The sequence below is a fragment of the Notamacropus eugenii genome, chromosome 6 (genome assembly GCF_028372415.1).
Source record: "Notamacropus eugenii isolate mMacEug1 chromosome 6, mMacEug1.pri_v2, whole genome shotgun sequence".
Classification (NCBI taxonomy): domain Eukaryota; kingdom Metazoa; phylum Chordata; class Mammalia; order Diprotodontia; family Macropodidae; genus Notamacropus; species Notamacropus eugenii.
Window position 1 is genome coordinate 16,139,314 of NC_092877.1, and position 19,650 is coordinate 16,158,963.

General features: G+C 41.0%; 1 protein-coding gene across 1 annotated transcript in view; it reads left to right on the forward strand.

The window, feature by feature from the left end:
* SLC1A2 (solute carrier family 1 member 2) overlaps positions 1–19,650 on the forward strand; it is a 157,898-nt gene that overhangs the window by 119,643 nt on the left and 18,605 nt on the right. The window contains exons 8-10 of the mRNA XM_072619155.1: positions 1,994–2,188; positions 10,808–10,942; positions 19,187–19,418. Coding sequence (XP_072475256.1) covers positions 1,994–2,188; positions 10,808–10,942; positions 19,187–19,418 — 562 coding nt within the window. The remainder of the gene's footprint in view (positions 1–1,993; positions 2,189–10,807; positions 10,943–19,186; positions 19,419–19,650) is intronic.

Here is a 19,650-nt window from a genome sequence, read left to right on the forward strand (position 1 = left end):
CAAATCAAGAGCCTCTGACCTACACAAGTTGTGTGACCATCAGTAAGTCACTCAAACTCTCATGCCCCAGACAACTCTTTTTGACAGGAATTCCCAACCTTTTTGTGGATCCTGAACTCCTTTGGCATTCTAGTGAGATCTGTGAAGCCCTTTTCAGAATAAAGTGTTTAAATGGCCAAAAAAAATACACTGGATTACAAAGGACACCAATTATACTGAAATGCAGTTATCTATCTATCTACAAGCATTTTTATATTTATGTTCATATATTTTATAAACAGGTTTACATATTATTATATGCAACTATGTAAACACAATATGTAAATATATTTGTGCACATAATAGAATTTTTTAATATTTTATTTCTGTATTTTGTAAATATTTATATGCATATACAAACAAAATAATATATATATATTGTGCATATGATAAAATTTTAAATGTTATATATTTTACAAAATGTATAATATATGCATTTATAAATGTGTAAACATAATGCATATTTATACATATAGGTTTAAAATAAATATTATACATATGCATATATTTAAATTTACACACCCCAGGCTAAGAATCGCTCCATCTTGAGGCCTCTGCATATCTGTAAGTTAAAAATCAAGTGCTTTTCTGCATCAATAGGAGTTTTGTTTTTTGTTTTGAATTGGGAGTTTCCTATATATTCTGATGAAATCACAAGTCCAGTTCCTCTGAAGCGACAGAAACAAAAAATTCAAAGGTTTTTGACAACTTGTTTTGTCTCCATCTAGGATTTTGTTTTCGGTTTCTTGGTCATATCTTTATTCAAATTTGAGCTAAGTTCTAAAAGCAGGTACTGAGGGTATCCCAAGTCAAGTCATGGTCCCCGCCACCTGCACTGTTTTCCATATTATTTGTACTTGGAGATACAATCTCCATCCGCATGGGAATGCTCTTTCTGGCCCTTGGAAACCTTTAGTAACACAGTAACTCATTTGGTGATACAAAGTTTCTATTTAAGGGATTTGTCCAAGAGCCCTCAGGAATCTTCATCTCCCCAAATGGGTCGTGAAGTCATATGCTTAGCTCTGGGAGGGGAGGGTGTGAAGTCACGCCATCCATCATGTGTATGAAGAGGGAGAACGATCACATACTTCTGTGATGGATGACCTAGGAGAGGCTGAGGAGTTGATGTAAGTCCACTGAAATCAGGAGTTGAATCATCTCTCACATTCCCCCAGTGCGCTGCTGAGCTTCCAGCTCACGTAATCAGCAGCAACTCATGTCCTGGTCCAGTGTCCTGAGCATTCCAAGGGCCAGTCCCAGGGCCTGGGACTAATCTGTTCTGTATTCCCCATGGAACATACATAGTCTTTCTACCCCAAAGTCTGGGGTCACTAGAAAATTCTTCTTGCCTCTGTGGTGCTGTCTAAAGCAGATTCTCTTCTGACCCAAACTCAATGCAGCCCAGTTAGGTCAGGCAAACATTTCATTTTGAAATAAATAGGCTTCAGTTGTGCTTCAAAATGTTAACAGCTGGGATGGCCCAGGTAGGAATGTGGACTCTGGGGTAAAGGGAGTCAGTGGAGCTTGACATATCATGAAAATACAAACCAACCAGAAATATTTTTCATTTCTGGTAGCTAATATGCTCAAGGTTTAAATTAAATTTTAGCCCTGGCCCTCCTGCTTAATTTAGCACTTGGTCTTCCAAACACAGCACATGACTTGAAGAATGAAACTAAAAACAGAAAAAAATAAACAAACAAACAAGATGGAAGCACTGTAGGACATTGGAGTTGAAGGACCTGGGTTCAAATTCTTACTTTGCTACTAACTATCTGTATGATCTTGGATAAGTCATTTAACTTCTCTGGGCCTCAGTTTCCTCAACTATGAAATAAAAGAATTGAATTAGATGACTGACCCCTAAGATCCCCATGATAATTAAATTACTGCCTCATCCCATTTTCTTAAAGTGTTTTGTAAGATGTCTCTTTCTGTGTTTCTCTCTTAGTGCTGGTACACTGCCTGTCACTTTTCGTTGCCTGGAAGAAAATCTAGGGATTGATAAACGTGTGACCAGATTTGTTCTCCCAGTTGGAGCCACCATTAACATGGATGGAACAGCGCTATATGAAGCCGTGGCAGCCATCTTTATTGCCCAGATGAATGGGGTGGTCCTGGATGGCGGGCAGATCGTAACTGTGAGGTAAGTAGCTTGTCCTGGAAATTTTTTTTCTGTTGCATTAACTCATTTCTCTGGAGTAAGTAATACCTGCAGGGCCCCTTCACAGAGAGAAAAACAGAAATTAAAGTCTCCTAACCACAATCTATAATAGTCAAAGCTGAAAAGAAAAATGGTCAGATGGGGAGTAAAGGTTAAAAGAATCAAGGCATTACTGAGGAGTTATGGCAGAGATGATGAAATACAAAAGGAGAAAAGTTCTATGAGCCCTGATCTAGTCAATTCAGCAAGTTGTCTTTATTAAGCATCTATTGTTTACAAGATACTGTGTATGATGGTGAGGATACATGCAGAAAGATCCAGTGATTTTATCAGCAGAGTATAATTCCTTACCCCAAAACAAATCACAAGCCAGCTAGGACCCACTGGGTAAGTCCTAGGGAGTGGCCTGAAGCACAAGGAGATTGCCCAGGGTCACAAACCTAGTATCATAAGTAAATGTAGACTTCAATTCTTCCTGATTTTGAGTCAAACTTTCTAGGTATTTTGCAGTGCTGATGCTGGGAATGTAATGCCAAAAATGGAAGGAAAAAAGGTACCCATCCTCAGAGAGCTTTCTTCCTTTCTATATCCTGGATAGATAGATGGATAGATAGATAGATAGATAGATAGATAGATAGATAGATAGATAGATAGATAGATAGATAGATAGATAGATAGATAGATAGATGATGGATGGAGACAAATGGATGGATACATAGAAGGATGGATAGATATGGGCAGATGGATGGATAGACAGATAAAAAGATGGATAGAGATAGATATTGATATATTTATAAATAGTTATCTCTACTGCCTTTCTTTATCATTATAAAGAATACACATTTCCATTTTTACCTAAAATCAATAGTTTGTTCATGTTAAAATTAAGCCAATTATATTTTTCATAAAATCTACAGGGATGAAAGGACCAGAGATTTATATTGTGAATCGTTACAATGTACATTCTTTGAGGGTAAAGACCATGTTTTTGCCTTTCTGCATGTTGACAGCGTTTTACACATCATCTGGTATGTGCTTAATAAATTCTTCTTGACTGACTGACTTTATTGTTGAAAAGGAGCTTAGCAATTATCTAGTCCAGTTCCGTCAATCGGCAGATGAAAATCTGAGGTGAAGTGATTTACCCGAAGACACACAGGTAGAAAGTCACAGAACTTCGAATCGAGGCCAGGTACTTTGACTCTCAACCTTGTGTTCTTTCCAATATGCCACTGGTTCCCATTTAGTGATTCATGAGCCTCATTTGCAATAATGTTCCAAGGGGATCGTGCTAACGACTTTAATGATAAGAAATTGTTCATGAATATTATCAGTAGTACATTAAATTGAACAGTGAGGGAGCCCCGTAGTGTATAGAGTTCTGGGTCTAGAGTCAGGAAGACTCAATTTCTTGAGTTCAAATCTGACCTCAGACACTTATTAGCTGTGAGAACCTGGGTGAGTCACTTCACTCTGCCTCAGTTTTCTCATCTATAATGTGAGCTGAAGAAGGAAATGGTAAAACCACTGCAGCATCTTTGCCAAGAAAATCCCAAATAGAATCATGAAGAACTGGACACAACTGAAATGACTGAGAAACAATGACAAAATATCACATTACTCCGGGGCTTCACAACACATTTTTTGTTGTTGTTATTAAAGTGATTCTTAGAACAAAAAAATTAGGAGTCACTAAACTATACCATGCTATTTATCAGATGTATCTGATAAGGGCATTTAAAAATTTATTCTCTTAAAACTTGAAGACTCTCCAGAAATACTTCTGATTTTTGTTCTGAATGTTATTTCATCAAAAATTTTCTAAACACTTTCTTAAGCTGTAAGATTGAAGGTCATCTGTAAAATGCAAGAGCTTGAAAGAGGTGGCCCCCTACATTTGAGGGTGTGTAGCTAAGCATATGGCATTCACTCCACAGGATCAGCTGACTCAGGATAACTTGGGAATTCAAGTACCCAGACATTTTTAAGAACTAGCATCTTCTTGTAGTTGAAAGAGCATCACTAGTAATGTTCTTATTATGTTGTTTATTTTCTTCTTATAAATAGAAATGAGCAGCTGGGGCAGGATGTTATCCTAGGATTGAAAGAGTAAGCTGGTCCGTCTGGTGGGTATCTGGTCACTGGCCTCTCAGCCCATTGGTCAAACCCTAGGAAGTATCAGATGCCTTAGCATTAATTTTTCTTTCATCTGGCTCTGATTTCCCTCAGAGGACTGATGATTCTCTTTTCTGGCAGGACTTTCCTGGATCAGAGGGCTAGCTTTTTAAGAGGGTCCTCTTTGAGGTAGAGAGTCCATCTGGTTAGATTTCTCCCCAGATCTCTTGGGTCTCATAAGCTGGCCTCAATTACTGGACAGTCATAAAACCCCATAAAACCCCACAGTCCCAAGATGCTGAAATCATGAATCCATTACCAAAATGGTGATAATCCTTTCCCTTATTTCAGAAAGCTTTATGCCAATTGAATGACTAATATCGTAGCCAATGCTTCAATTTATCTCAAGATTAATCCAGTTACTTAGTATGAGAAATAGACCCGATTCTCATGTAACTAGCACTGCTATATTTCATCTTTAGGAGATGACAGATTTCCTATCACATCATCAATGTCACCATCATCATTCTATGGTTCTTATTGAACACCCTCTGAGTGTGATAGATATTCATGAAATCTAGATGCAAAAAAGACTTGGGAGATTTTCTAGGCACCTTCCTCTATCTTCTCCCATCAGCCATCTTGCCCATAAGCAAATTGAAGCTTGGGAGGTTAAGTATCTTACTTAAAGTCATCTGGCTACCAAATGCCAGAACATGAATGTGAACCATGGGGTAGGACAGGTAATGGTGAAACAAAATTCTGCATTTTTGTAAAATTTAATAAAACAATATTTCAGACTCTGTAGGCTCTGGAGGTTCGCAGTCACCCCAAATCCACACAATTCACTTGGCCTCTTCAGCTTTCTATGCCTGATCTGTCTTGGCTCCCCCATTTTTCTGTAGAGTTGTTTCCATTCTTACTGACTTAAGTCAACCAGCATTTCTTAAGCTCCTCCTATGTCCTAGGCTCTGTGCTAAGCACTAAAGAAACAAAAAGAAGTGAAATTATGGTGCCTGACCTCAAGGGGCTCACAATCAAATGCTAACAACCATGTACGAATAAGACACACCCAGGATAACCTAGAGGAAATATCAAAGGGAAGGCACTGGCATGTAGGGAGATAAACAGAAGGCCAATGGGAGATCACAAAGTCTTGTCCAGGGTCCAATATTTACTATGTGATTGTTGACAACTCACTTTATATCTCTGGGCCTCATTTTCCTCATCTGTAAGATGGAGATAATAATATTTGTCTTATCTACCTCAGGTCTGTCCTGAGAAAATGGCTTTGTAGACCCTGAAGTACAAAATAAATGTGAGTTGTCATTGCTGTTATTTATCAGATATTAATCCCACATCAAATATGACCTAAAGCTCAAGAAAGTGAATAAGTTCCCAAACTTTTCACCTCAGCATGTCTTAAACATATTAGAGGTATGTGTGTATATGTATATATATGCTTGTATATATAGACATAAACACCTCTAGGGAAAGAGAGGAGAAAGAGAATAGAGAAGAGACACAGACAAAGGAGAGAAACAGAGAGAGAGAGAGAGACAGAGAGAGAATCATGGTGTAATGGAAAGAGTGATGCATGCAATATCAAAAGGCCTAGATCAGAACTGGATTCCATGACACCATCTATATGACCTTGGACAGGTCATGCATCACCTCTCTGGGCCTCAGTTTCAGCATCTGTGAAATAAAAGGTTTGAACTAAATGGCATTTCCCCATTCTAACCTTAGATCTATAATCCCAGCCATAAACCTCTCTGAGTCTCAGTTTCCTCCTATGTAAAATGAAGATGTTGGACTAGAAGATGTCCAAGGTCCTTTCTAACCCAAGATAAATTTGAGAAAATTAAACACATCAAAGTAATGTTTCCAACGACTATTATAAACCCCATGTATCTTTACTCACTCAAAGAAAACAAGTGAGATTCTTTTTGTAAAGCATTTAGCCCAGTTCCTGTCCCATAGTTGGTGTTTAATAAGTGCTTGCCCCACCTCCTCCTACATAAACTCTTTCTCACTGTATAACATTTTGGGAACATGACAGAAAAACAAGCAAGCAATGGGTGTGCCACAGACATTCACATTGGAAACTCTTGACACAGGCTGAAAATCCAGCTTCTGAGTTACATCAACTCTGTTCCCACAAGGATAGACAGCTCTGCCCCTACTTAGCCTTTAAGACACAAAGTCCCTTGTATTCCAATGTATTCCAAAACCAAAATGTCTGAACCTCCTTTGGTCCATTGAACTTCCAGTCCTAAAGTCTTACTTGACCAGAATTTATGTTAACCCACCATTCATGGTACCTTGTTCCAAACTCCCACCATTCAAAATTCAGTTTGGAAGGGCATAAGGAATATCCACACCAGACAAAGGTGGTTTTGGTAGACCACCCTCACCCTCCACCTTGATACCGATACCCTGGGGCAAATCCCTAGTTAATCCATCCCAGTTATAGGTCTAATGAGTGAGGAATTTGAATTCTTGTTTATATTGCATATGATGCATGAGCAAATGAGTGTACGTCTTATTTCATTATAGAAATTATCCTAATGTGGACTTTTAAGTTATAAAGGAGTAGGTCAGCAATATAAGTTTTAAATTCCGATTTCTTAAGCAAAATTCTGAAAAGGGCCCTGCCTTCCAGTCTACCCTGCTTTAAGGTATCCCTACTCTGTGCTCTGCTTACAGTGGGTAAAGAGTTGTTTAATGGACACCAAAAGGTCAAGTTGTAGAGTAGCTATGGACATAAGACAAGAAAGGCAGAGAAACTCAGTACTATTAATGAAATAACTAAGAGAACCAGGAATTTCTGGATTGTGTCTAATCTAGATTCATAAATTCACCTTTGCAGGGAAGCATATTTTTTACTGCTGCATTTGAGGAACAATGTGGTATTATGTTGCAGAAAAAACATTAGACAGAGGTCAGAAGATCCAGTAGGTTCAGATGTGTCTTGTCCTGGGGCAGGGGTGGGGAACCTGCTGCCTCAAGGTCACATATGACTCTCTAGGTCCTCAAGGGCAGCCCTTTGGCCGAATCCAAAGGATTCGGCCAAAGGGCTGTGCTTGAGGGACTAGAGGGCCTATGTGGCCTCAACGCTGCAGGTTCCCCATCTTTGCCCTAGGGCAAATCTCTTCATCAAGGTTTTCTCATCTGAAAAACCAGGCTTATAATATTCCCATTACCTACCTCATGGGATTATTATGAGGAAATCATTTTCTAAATTGTAAAGTGCTATATAGGATTCAGTAATAGTCAATAATCATCAATAATAATCAACACAAATAATAATCATTCAAAGTCCAACCAATGACAAGAATATAACATTGATAACAGTAATGAACTATAGCTGTCTATGGGGCAGCTAGGTGGTACATTGGATAAAGCACTGGAGGGAGGAAAACCTGAGTTCAAATGTGGCCTCTGCTACTTACTAGCTGTGTAACCCTAGGCACGTCACCTGACTCTGTTTGCCTCAGTTTCCTGATCTGTAAAATGTTCAGGAGAAGGAAATGGCAGATCACTCCAGTGTCTTTGCCAAGAAAACCCATGAGGTCATGGAGAGTCGGACATGACTGAAATGACTAAACAACAGCAAGACAGACCTCTATACCAATCATCAGAAGTATTATTTGCAAGAGTGATGACCCCAGGAGTTCTCAATTCTTAGGAGCACCCAGAGGCATAACTTAGATGGCATGATGATGGCTTTGTCCCAGGAAGCTCAATTTTGAGAACACCAACAGCACTTTTAGGCTTTCACCAGCATAGAAACCGGTCTTAATTGATTTTGGGGGGGGTTGATTGATTAAACAGAAATGAGCTCCCATTTAACAAAAATTATTAGTGAAGATGGAAAACAGCTGGGCTAAGTTGCACCACCATTTATCAGCCATCTTGGCAGTAATTTTCAGTTGTCCTAGCATCACTTTTTCCATCCTATGGGACAGCTTCTTACCTCAACTGAGGCCCAACTTTGCAATGCTGTCCTTAGGCATAATTTGTACTCCTCATCTCTAATGAGATAATCATATTTGTAAATCATTTAGTATGGTGCCTGGCATGGAATAGGTGTTTAGCAAGTACTCAGTCCCTTCCTCACCTCTCAGACAAACACACACAATAGAATCCCAGTTCCCTGGGAACTTATACAGTGCTTAGAACTATTCCCCAGGCATAGTAAGAGTCAGACAGGGGTATAAACACCTAACTCCATCCCCATGATAATTGCCCATTTTAAATGCACAGAATTGATGAGCCCAAGCTTAGAGATCAAAAACTGGTGCCCTTAAAAGGCTGTTTGCTTCCAAGGCAGAAAATAAGGATAAAGTGACTCATAAGACTGATTACGCATATGACAAGGGTAAGAGCCAAGACCATTGGCATTTGTAAAAGATTTGCCTGCTCAGCTTTCTAATCAGGCCCAGTGAAAAGACAGAGACTTCTCTTTCTACAGCTTTCAGGCCCTTAAAGGCGGGTTCAGTCCAACAAATCTCACCGAGATGCCTGAATCTGAACCACGGTGTTTTAATCTCCCATGCCCTCCTTTGAGTGACCATGGACAGCAAAGGTCTCTAGGCCCAGGCATGGGAAACAGTAGGATGTACAGATATAGCATCTAGATTGTGGTAGATCTGAGCACAGTATGCCAAATGCTCCCTAATATAAGTGAGATTAGGCAGCTTAGAAGATTTAATTGGCCACTGGACTGTTTTGGTAGCCCTAGAATTTTTGAGCTACCTACAGGAGTATCCCCATTTCTCACTTCTTGATAAAGTCATCTAGAAGTAATTTTTTTTTTGGAAACATCACTTTCCTGGAAGTGACGCATTGATTAATGGAAGTTAGGGAAGACAAAAAAACCCCAAAACTCTTTCTTTTGTGGCTCCTCAAAAACTAGGGAGAATGGCTAATGTCCAGATCTCCCCAAGAGGTGACTGGTCTGGAGCCTCAAGTCTTACTCTCTCCCAGACTTCCACAAAGATCTGGGTATGCCCAGGACATTGCTAATTAGTAACCAATTATGGGAAATGCTTCAAGAAAAAAGTTCCCCTTTTTAATTCTCTATAATTTCTCATCTGGCTCTCTTAGAATAATGGATTTTCCATTCCAACCATGAAATGTCCAAAGTTTCTAGAGTGTCGTCTGCAGTCTTAAGGCTCTGTTTTCTTGTTATCCATTCTAATGAGGATGGAAATACAGCATTCTGGTTCCTTATGTTGATATTGGCTGCAGAGTACTTGGGCCTTCATCACATACTCCAGTGGGAAAAACAATGGGGAAGAGACTTTCTCCCCCTGAATTTTAGAGTTTTGGGAGAGAGCTCGGAAGAATCTAAATAATCATATTACCTGAGGATGGATTATAGGGACCCCCCCATTTTGTTGGGCTGGGGCAGGATAACAGGACCATAGACTTAGAGCTGAAAGAGACCTCAGAGGTCACTGAGTTCAAGTCTTCACTTTACAGATGAGGAAAGTGAGGCACAATGAGGGGGTATTGCTTAGAATTATAGGAACATAGATTTAAACTGGAAGGAAACTTCATTTTATAGATAAGGAAACTGAGGTATGGAGAGGGAAGGATACTTAAGGTCATAGATTTTAGAGGAGCTAGCAGCAACCTTAGAGTCAGAGTCAGGATGCATAAGGCATAGAGTCCTGTATTTGGAGGTAAAAAAAATCTGAGTGACCCTGAACAAGTCATTTTTAATCTTTGTTACTCCATTTCCTTATCTGTGTTTGCTGTTCAGTCATTTTTCAGTCATGTTTGACTCTCTGTGACCCCATTTGAGGTTTTCCAGGCAAAGATGCTGAAGTGGTTTGTCATTTCCTTCTCCAGCTAATTTTACAAATGAGAAAACTGAGGCAAACAAGGTGAAGAGACTTGCCTAGCTGCCCAGATTTGAATTCAGGAAGAGGAATCTTTTTGACTTCAGGCTGGGTGCTCTATCCACTGGGCCACCTAGCTGTCTCTCCTCATCTTTAAAAATAGGAATAGTAATAGCACCAACTCCCATCATTGTTGTGAGGATTAAGTGATAAAATTTATGTAAAGTGCTTTGCAAATCAGACCATAAAATCAGGGCTCTTGTAGTGATCACGACTGTCATCGTTATCCACCATTGAGTCTAAGCCACTTTACAAAGAGGGGATGAGATCGAACAGTAGAATCATATCTTTAGAGACATAAGGGATGTCAGAGGTCATGAGTCCAACCCCCTCATTTTATAAAGGAGGAAACTGAGATGCAAAGAGGCCAGAGCTCACACAGCTAGCAAGTGTCTGAATGAGCTGACAAGTGGGATTTGAGCCTGAGTCTCTAGATATACTGTGATACCTTTTAGCTGGCAAGGGGCGTTGGAGAAAAGGGGATCAGAAGCGGAGTGAGAAAGGATCCCAGGGCAGGATGAAGTTAAAGAGAGGCTTATCTCCCATGCCCCATGTCCTCTCTTTGTTTCTACAGCCTCACAGCCACCCTGGCCAGTGTAGGAGCCGCCAGCATCCCCAGCGCCGGGCTGGTCACCATGCTTCTCATCCTAACGGCCGTGGGCCTCCCGACACAGGACATCAGTCTGCTTGTGGCTGTTGACTGGCTCTTGTAAGTATCTGTAGATTCCACCATTTCAAAGGATTCTGGGAAGTCCACTGCTAAGCTGCTGAGTTAGGTTGGAGAGACATTCTTTGTTACCCCTTCTTCTGTGTATTTATTTTGTATTTATGAACTTATATATGTGTTGCATCCTACAGCTGACACGTAGATGTTCGGTAAACTTAGTAAACTGTTAACTGATTGAAGCTCCAGCCAGCCCCAGGAGAGGTCATATGTTCCTCAAAAGAGACTGTAAGATCACACATGGACCTAGAGCTGGGATGGCCCCTTCCAGCTCCGTCTAGTCCAACTGCTTTGTTCTACAGATAAGGAAATTGAGGCTTAGAGGTTGAATGACTTGCCTAAGGTCACACAGATCATCTGATTTCAGAACCAGGACCCTTTCCATTGGACCATACTACCTCCCTAAGGAATGCAAGAACAGGGATGGTTTGTTTTTTGCCTTTTTTATCTCCAGTATCTCATACGGTGCACTGTACATAGTAAACACTTAATAAATTACTGAATGAAACTGAGTGACGTTGGGAAAGTGGCCTCCCCTCTCTGGGCCCCAATTTGTTCACTGTAAAATGAGGTGGCTGGGTTGAGTGACCTCTCAGAGTCCTGAATGAGATAGGTATATAAAAGAACTTTGCGGTTCTCAGAGTGCTACAGCTATTATTATAGTTGCAATATGGTCCAGTGGAAAGTGCTCTGGCCTTGGCATCAGAGAAGTAGCTCAGTGGAAAGAGCTCTGGACCTGGAGGCAAGAAGAACTTCATTGAAATCTAGCCTCAGATGCTTCCTAGTTGCGTGACTGGGCCAGTCACCTAACCACCTGTTTCCTCATCTGTTTGTTGTCATCGACTTTGCTATTGCTGCGTCGTTTCCCCATTTGGGGTTTTCTTGGCAGAAATGCTACAGTGGTTTGCCATTTCCTTCTCCAGCTCATTTTACAGATGAGGAAACTGAGGCAAACAGGGTTAAGTGACTTGCCCAGGGTCACACAGCAACCAAGTGTTTTAAAACCAGATTTGAACTCAGAAAGATGAGTCATCATGACTCCAAGCCAAGTACTCTTTCCATTATACCACCTGGTTGCCCCCTCATGTGTAATAATAACACCTACTTCCCAGGGTTCCCATGGGCTCCAAGTAGGTTAATATTTGTAAAATTCTAGGCAAACCCCAAAGTGCTATATACCAAAGCAGACCAATATAATTACTGCCTTATGACTTTGAGCCAGTCATCTGACTTCCCTGAGACTCATTTCCTCATCTACAAAGTGAAAGGACTGGCTGGGTAAGATGGCGTCCAGTGGTCCCTTCCAGCTTGGAATCTCTGCTTCCATCATGTATCCTTTTATTTAATTCTTACTCATAAACATTGCCTGGGGATTAGGTTTAAGACACTTGCAAATTCATCTGAAGCAACACATGAGTTTCTGAGTCATGCCTTTGAGCTTTTTTTTATGGATTTTGGACCCGAAAGGAAAGTCATACAAGAAAAGTCACCTTAAAGTAAAGAGTTTTGGGGGAGATGCCCCTTGGGGCTTCCTCCCAGCCCCAGTATTCTCAGAGAGTCAGCAGAGAAGTCTAGTCCTCTGAACAGAAGCCCCTGCAAGATAGGGATTGTTTCACTTTTGCTTCTGTGCACACATCACTAAATACTGTGCCTGGCACAGGTAACCACATAAATACTTGTGGATTGATTACAACACATAAGCCAGGAGATCTTAAATTGGTTCATGATTAGATTTCTGAGGATCCACAACATTGACTGGGGAAAAAATATTTTTATTTTCATTAACCACTAAGTGACAGAGTGAGGATTTGAAGCCAGGTCCTAGGATCCCAAATCCACCCATCCCCTGTATTCCCCTTGAAGGACTATGGCAGCAGGACCTGTGATTATTAAGTTATACAGCTGAGTTGAAATGTGTAGGGAAATATGTTTTATTCTATTTCTGAAACTATGATGAGAAATGGGAAGATAAGTCTGTGACTGGACAGGCAACAACTTCAAGAGTGATTTTTGGCTTAGCCTCCCTGGAGCTGTGAGCCCAGCCTGAGGAAGGCCGTCAGAGACAGGATCCTTGCGATGTACTGTACTCACTTCCCAGATGTGTGAGCTTGGGCAAGTCCCTTACTCTCTGAGCTAAAGCAATTTCATCTGAAAAAGGATAATAATGCCTTTTGTATTTGAAGCAGGGAACCAGATAGAGTCCTGACTCCAGAGTTCTTATCCTATCCAAGATGCTATCTGCATGACCTTGGACAAGTAACTTATCCTCCCTGGACCTCACTATGCTCAGCTGTAAAATTGAGGGATTCAACTAGATGACATCTTATGGCCCTCTTTCTGGGTCTATATTTGGATGGCAGAACTTCTGGGAGACTCTTTCCAGTTCTCAGATCTAGGAACCTACAAAGCCTAGGTTTCTACCAAAGCTAGGGGCGGTTATGAATAAAAAAGAGGAAGGCCACTTTTAAGAGGGAAGAGAGAGTAGGCGGTGCTGGTGAGCTACTCCAGGGGCTTGGAGTTAGGACAGCCTTCTTTGAATTAATAACCAGAGCCACATTCTTTCTAGGCAGCAAGGGGAAATGTTGGCAGGGCCTGTGGGGCCTGGGCTCAGGGTTGCTAGACTCCCTACTAGTGACCAGGCTTTGTCAGAAAGAACGACAACTTTCAGAATCGAGGAGTTCAAGAAGGACTTGGCTCCAGACAGAGACAATTGAAGGGGGGAAGAAAGGATAATATGCAGAAGGAAAGGGAATATTTTTGTTTTTTTCCCCTTTCCAAACAGACTTTCCAAGCTTTTATAGCTCTAGAAATTTTTCAACTTAAAACTCAACAAAACCTTGCAGTGACATTTAACGGTGCCACATTATTTGCCAACCACTGGAAAGCATCCAGCTTTAGTCCTTCCTGCCAAGCCCTGGAGGCTTTTCAGTGGGGTGGCTTGGGAGGTCCGTAAAGGTCACTATGAAAGCCCTGATTATAGAAGCCTGAGAACAGCCCTGACTCCCAGGATATGCAGAGTCGAGAGAACCCCCAAACCTGACCTGATTCTCAGAGCAAAGTATTTGTATGGGAACCTGCTAGGAATGAGTGTGTGTGTGTATATACACATTATATAGGTATACACATGTAAATAGACATATGTACACATCTACATACATATATACAGGTAGAAAGATAGAGATACATAGTCAGTAAATATTTGTTATATGCTAGGTACTGTACTAAGTGCCAAATATACAAATATGAGAAAGAAAGACAGTTACTGTCTTCAAAGGACTTACAATCTAAATGGGGGAAAACAGTGCACGAAAGGAAGCAGAAAGGGAGTGGGGAGAAGCCATTAGACCCTTTGTTGTTGTTGGCGGCTGTGGGGGTGGCCCTTTGTTCTCAGAAACGACTGATGACATCATGAGGGTGATGTCTTGACTTGAGAGTACCAGGCAAGGGCTTGTTTGCGGAGTTAAAACCAAACTGTTGGGAAAGAAAGAGTTAACTGGAAAATGCCAAGGCCTCTATAGAGGGAGGTTTCAGCAGGAGTTTATTGGTCTACTCTCCAGCCCTTCAGTGGGGGAAGGGGAAGGCAGCCGAAGCTGCTGAGGAGTTGTGGAGCATCATGCTGAGGAGATTCCAAGTGATAAGCTTATTCTAGAAGTCTGATGTCAACTGATGGGAAATCTGTACATACACCTGTATATATACATATGTATGTGTATGTATGCATATAATATATTTAAAGTTTGCAAAGCACTTTACATAGGTTATCTCATTTGATCCTCACAACAACCCTGGAAGGTATAGGATGCTATCATCACCGTTTTACAGTTAAGGAAACTGAGACTGAGAAAAGTTGAGAAATCATACATGTGGCTTCAAAGACCAGGATCTGCAAACTTGTTATGAAATTCAGCAGGGTTATCTCATTCTCTTTTTGAGATCTTTTTTTTTTTTTCCTTTGTCTTCCTGGTCGGGGTGGAAGGGCTAGAATCAAAATCTTAGAGTTGAAAAGGCCCTCCCAGACCAAGTAGACTAATCTGGAGCACAGCCTCCTCTGTGATGATCCAAGCAATGCTCAAAGTAGTCTTTTTTTGGAAGGGGGAGTCTATTCTCTCCATTTTACTTTTGAATAGCAATGATTCTCTGGCTGAGCCCAGTACCTGAAATATGCTCCCCTTCACCCCTTCCTCTGATAATAATCTCTAACTTCCCTTAAAACTTTGCTCACCAACCATGTCCACAAGGGGCATTTCCTGACATCCTTCTTCCCCTCTCCCCCACCCACACACAATTGCTAGTGTCCTCTTCCCCAGCCTTGAAATTACTTTTTCTGTATCTTGTGTTGACTTATTTTCATTCCTGTGCATTCTCCCTGTTCCTTCACCTTCATCCCGTTATCCAGCACAAGCGTATGAGGGCAAGAAGCTTTTCTTTTTGTTTTGATATCCTCAGTGCTTGACACTGCTTGCTGAATGAATGAATGAGTGGATGAATAAAGGAATGGATGAATATATGAAGCAATGAATGAATGAATGCATCAGTGAATGCATGAATGAAGGGATGGGTGGATAGATGAATTCAGTGAATTGATTGAATAATTAATTAATGAAAATCCTTCTTTAGAGAGTGAAGGGCCTCTTACACAAAATATACTTAGTGAACTCTCTCCTCCATCACATTAATATCCAGGTGAAACTTTGAAAAAACGAGCATCAAAGGTGCTGCTGAAGGGTAGAGTTGTGGTGGAAGGACGACACTCAATGTGAGTGTCTATCTGTCTCTGATTAGGTTCTCATTAGTGCCTGATGATGAAGACATCCCCTTCCCCTCCACCTTTCTTCCTGTCTTCCTTCCTGCTGCTCTGTGCCCCAGATCCCCCACAGTTAAGCACATCACTCACCTCCACCCACATCTGAAATCAAGAAGCCTGAGGCAGATATGCTTATTTCCTGTGTTTTGTGCTTGATTAGGAGGGTGAATCTGTCATAGCTCCCTCCCACCTCTGGGGCCTACTTTCTGAAGATCTGAATGAGAAGAATCATAGAGAACTTCAGAGTTAGGAAGGATATCAATAGTCATCGAGAGCCTTCTAATTCTCCCGTCCATAGCAACCCACCAAGTAGCTGTCCAGTCTCTCTTGGAAAATCTCAATAGATAAGGAACTCATCACCTCTCAATGCAGCCCATCAGACATTGGGGCGGCTCTCAGTGGTGGGATGGCTTTCATGATATCAAGCCTATGTTTGCCTCTTTGCAAAGCACCCATCGCTCCTGGTTCTGGTTCTGTCCCCCGGGACTAAATCTCAAAATCATTGATTTAGAGCAGGAAGGAACCTTTAGAGGTCATTAAGTCGAAAGTCCTGATTTTACAGACAAAGAAACCGAGGCCCAGAAAGGTTGAGGGATTTGCCCAGTGCCACAAAGTTAGAGTCAGAAGTGAAGTTTGAACCCAGGTTTTCTTGTGTTCATCTTAGCAATTTCCACTGAGGTAGAAGCTCTGATAAAAGCTGGGCACAATTTTATGGTTTTTCTTACAGATAGATTTCCCACCCTTCTCTGTCAGGATCAGGGTTTTCAGATACTGCAGATGGTTGCATGCCAGATGTATCAACGTTCTGGCTGTAAGATGAGGAAATGAGAGCCCTTCCTCCTACCCATCTCTCCTTCCTGCCCAGAAATTCCAGCCAGTGGTTCAGCCTGAGCGCCAGAGGCTTACTAGAGACCTATCTCTCTCTCTCTGTCTTGGCTCCTGATGGACCCAGATGGGCAGATGTATCTTTTTAAGTATCTCTACTAAATTGAAAAGGCTCCAAAGCTATATCAGTGTCCTTTAATTTCCACCTTCTTTTTTGGCAAGTCAGATGCATTACATTTTAACCCAAGGGTGTCATTCATGACTTTACTTGAGAAGTTTAAGACTATTTGGTGAAAAGAAATACAGAGCCATTCCAGTATCCTGTAATGTCTCTGAAGATTTTGTTCCTGAGGTCAACATGTCAGGGCAGGCTTTAGAAAGTTATGAATAACGTCAGCTTTCATTTTCCCAGGCTTTCTCAAGGCCTAAGAACTGGCCCGTTGAGACAGTTTTCTTATGTGAACTAAAATTTTGCAAGTCTTACCATTGCTAAAAAATCCCTAAATTTCTACTTTTGGATAAGTTCAAAGGGCAGTCAAACATTCCCCTGTAGCTTTCTTATTTGTATTTGCAGTGCAAAGGGTCAGGGACATCAGCCATCTGCTATCCCTGGGAATTGGACTTAAATGTGGGGCTTTGCAGGAATTTTGCCAGCCTATCTTGTGAAGGGTGTGAACATGATAGATCTCATAAAAAACCTGAGCTTTCCAGAAAACAATGAGCTTGATGTCTTTGTCTCTCTGACCCACAGAAGAGCAGGAAAACAAGTACATGAATTGCTCTGACCCGTTGATGAACTATAAAGAAAAGACAAGAATTCAGTTAAATTACACAAGTGTCTATTAAGCCCCAGTTATGTACTATGCATAATGCTAAGAATAACAGACAAAACAGGAAGAGAACAGGAAAGGATCCCTACCCACAAAGAGCTTACGTTATACTGGGGAAAAATAGTACATACACAGACAAGAGAAGAGCAAGTATTTTAAAAGAAAATGCAAAGTAATTGGAGGGGGGGAAGCAATAACAGTGGCGATTGTGGAGAAGGGTGGGGATCAGGAAAGGCTGATGATAGGAAGTGGGACCTGGGCTGAGCCATGTACAGAGCTGAGACAGATGAGGAAAGAGAGCATTCCAGGGATGGAGGGCAGAAAAATGATGTAACATTAGGTACAGGCAATAGCCACAAAGCCTAATGACTTGAATATGGAGTGGATTGAGGGGAGCATCATCCTTCTTCAACCCTAGACAACCATTTTGTGCTCTCTGTCCCTCTCTGTCTCTCCTTCTGTGTCTCTCTCGCTCGCTCGCTCTCTTGCTCTCTCATGAAATTGAACAGAGATAAACATAATGTCTCACACCAGCTCTGCAAGCATAAGGTGGGGGTATAACTAGATAGCATTTCATCTGAAGATCTAGAGGATTTTGGTATATGCCAAGTTCAATATGAATGTGATACCAAGAAAGCCAACAGGCTTATTTAGCATCCAGAAATATGGAGATGATCATCCTGCCATATTCTCTGATCTATTCTGATCACATCTGAATTATTGTATCCAGTTATGGGAAGTATATGGAAAAGTTAACAGGAATCCAGAGAAAAGGAAAAGGATGGGAAAGGGTCCGAAGCCAATGCCAAAGGAGAATTCTCAAGGAATTGGGATGTTTCAGCTGAAAAAGAGAAGACTAATGGGGATAGGAGAGCCAACTGAAGTGTTTTAAGCTCTATAATATAGAAGAGGGAATAGAATTACATTTGGGCACAGAGGGCAGAACTGAGAATAAGAAGTGAAAGCTGAAAAGATGCAAATTTAGATTTGACATAAGAAAAAAATTTTCTCTGAAGGTGGAATGGGTTCCTCAGGAGGCAATGGGTCCCTCCTTAGAGATTTTTGAGCTAAAGGTAGACAGCTTCTTGTCACATGAGTTGTAGAAGAACTGGAATAAAGATGCCTTTTCTGGTCTTGTCTCACTTTGAGATTCCATATAATGAACCAGGAAGGTACTTATTTCTTCATTCTCTTACTGGACACTAAGCACTGGATATAGATTGCCTCCCAATTGATCTTGAATTCTGCAAAATTGAAGCCTTGAAGGAGAAGGAAAGACTATTGGGATGGGAGATGCAGTAGGGAGCATAAAACTCATCTTTAGTGTTTAAATGAACTCTCTGGTATTGAGCTCTCTTATCACTCCAGCTAGCATCATTCCTATGGCTATAAGTAGCTTGATTCCAAGGATCAGACACTCACAGGTCTTAGCAGGGATGAATGACAGGGTAGGGCTCTCCTGTGGCTTTGCCAAGATGGAGCCCTCAGTTCCATGCCAGATGTCTACTGGTGATTCTTTGTTTTTTATTTTTTTAAGAATTTCACATGTGGCTCATCTTTTCAGTGACACTAAGGGAGTGGGGGAATAACCTAGCAATAGATGTTTAAAGTCTGTCATTTCTAAACCTAGAGGAAATGTTAACTGTAAGGAGGGATTTGTGAAGCCTCACTCTTCATGTTTACAAGTTACTTCAATTATATATATATATATATATATATATATATATATATATATATATCTTTCATTTCCTTTTTTTTCTTTATGCACAGGGATAGGATGAGAACTTCAGTCAATGTTGTAGGGGATTCTTTTGGAGCTGGCATCGTCTACCACCTGTCTAAAGCTGAGCTGGACAGCATCGACTCACAGCACCGAGGGCATGAAGACATAGAAATGACCAAGACTCAATCAATTTATGATGACATGAAAAATCATAGGGAAAACAACTCAAATCAGTGTGTTTACTCAGCACACAACTCTGTCATAGTAGATGAGTGCAAGGTACCTTTCCCATTTCTGGATATTGAGACATGTATCTAGCAATGCATGCTCCCTTTCCTTTAAAAAAACAACCTGCATGTATAATTTTCTAAATTGGTTTCCCAAAGATCACAGAGTAACTTAAGTTTCTCTAAGATGCCAAAAATCAGCCTAAAAGTCAATCCATTGATATATTATATCTACATGATGTGAACCAATGGCTTGGTTTTCCCACATATACTCCTTAATGGTA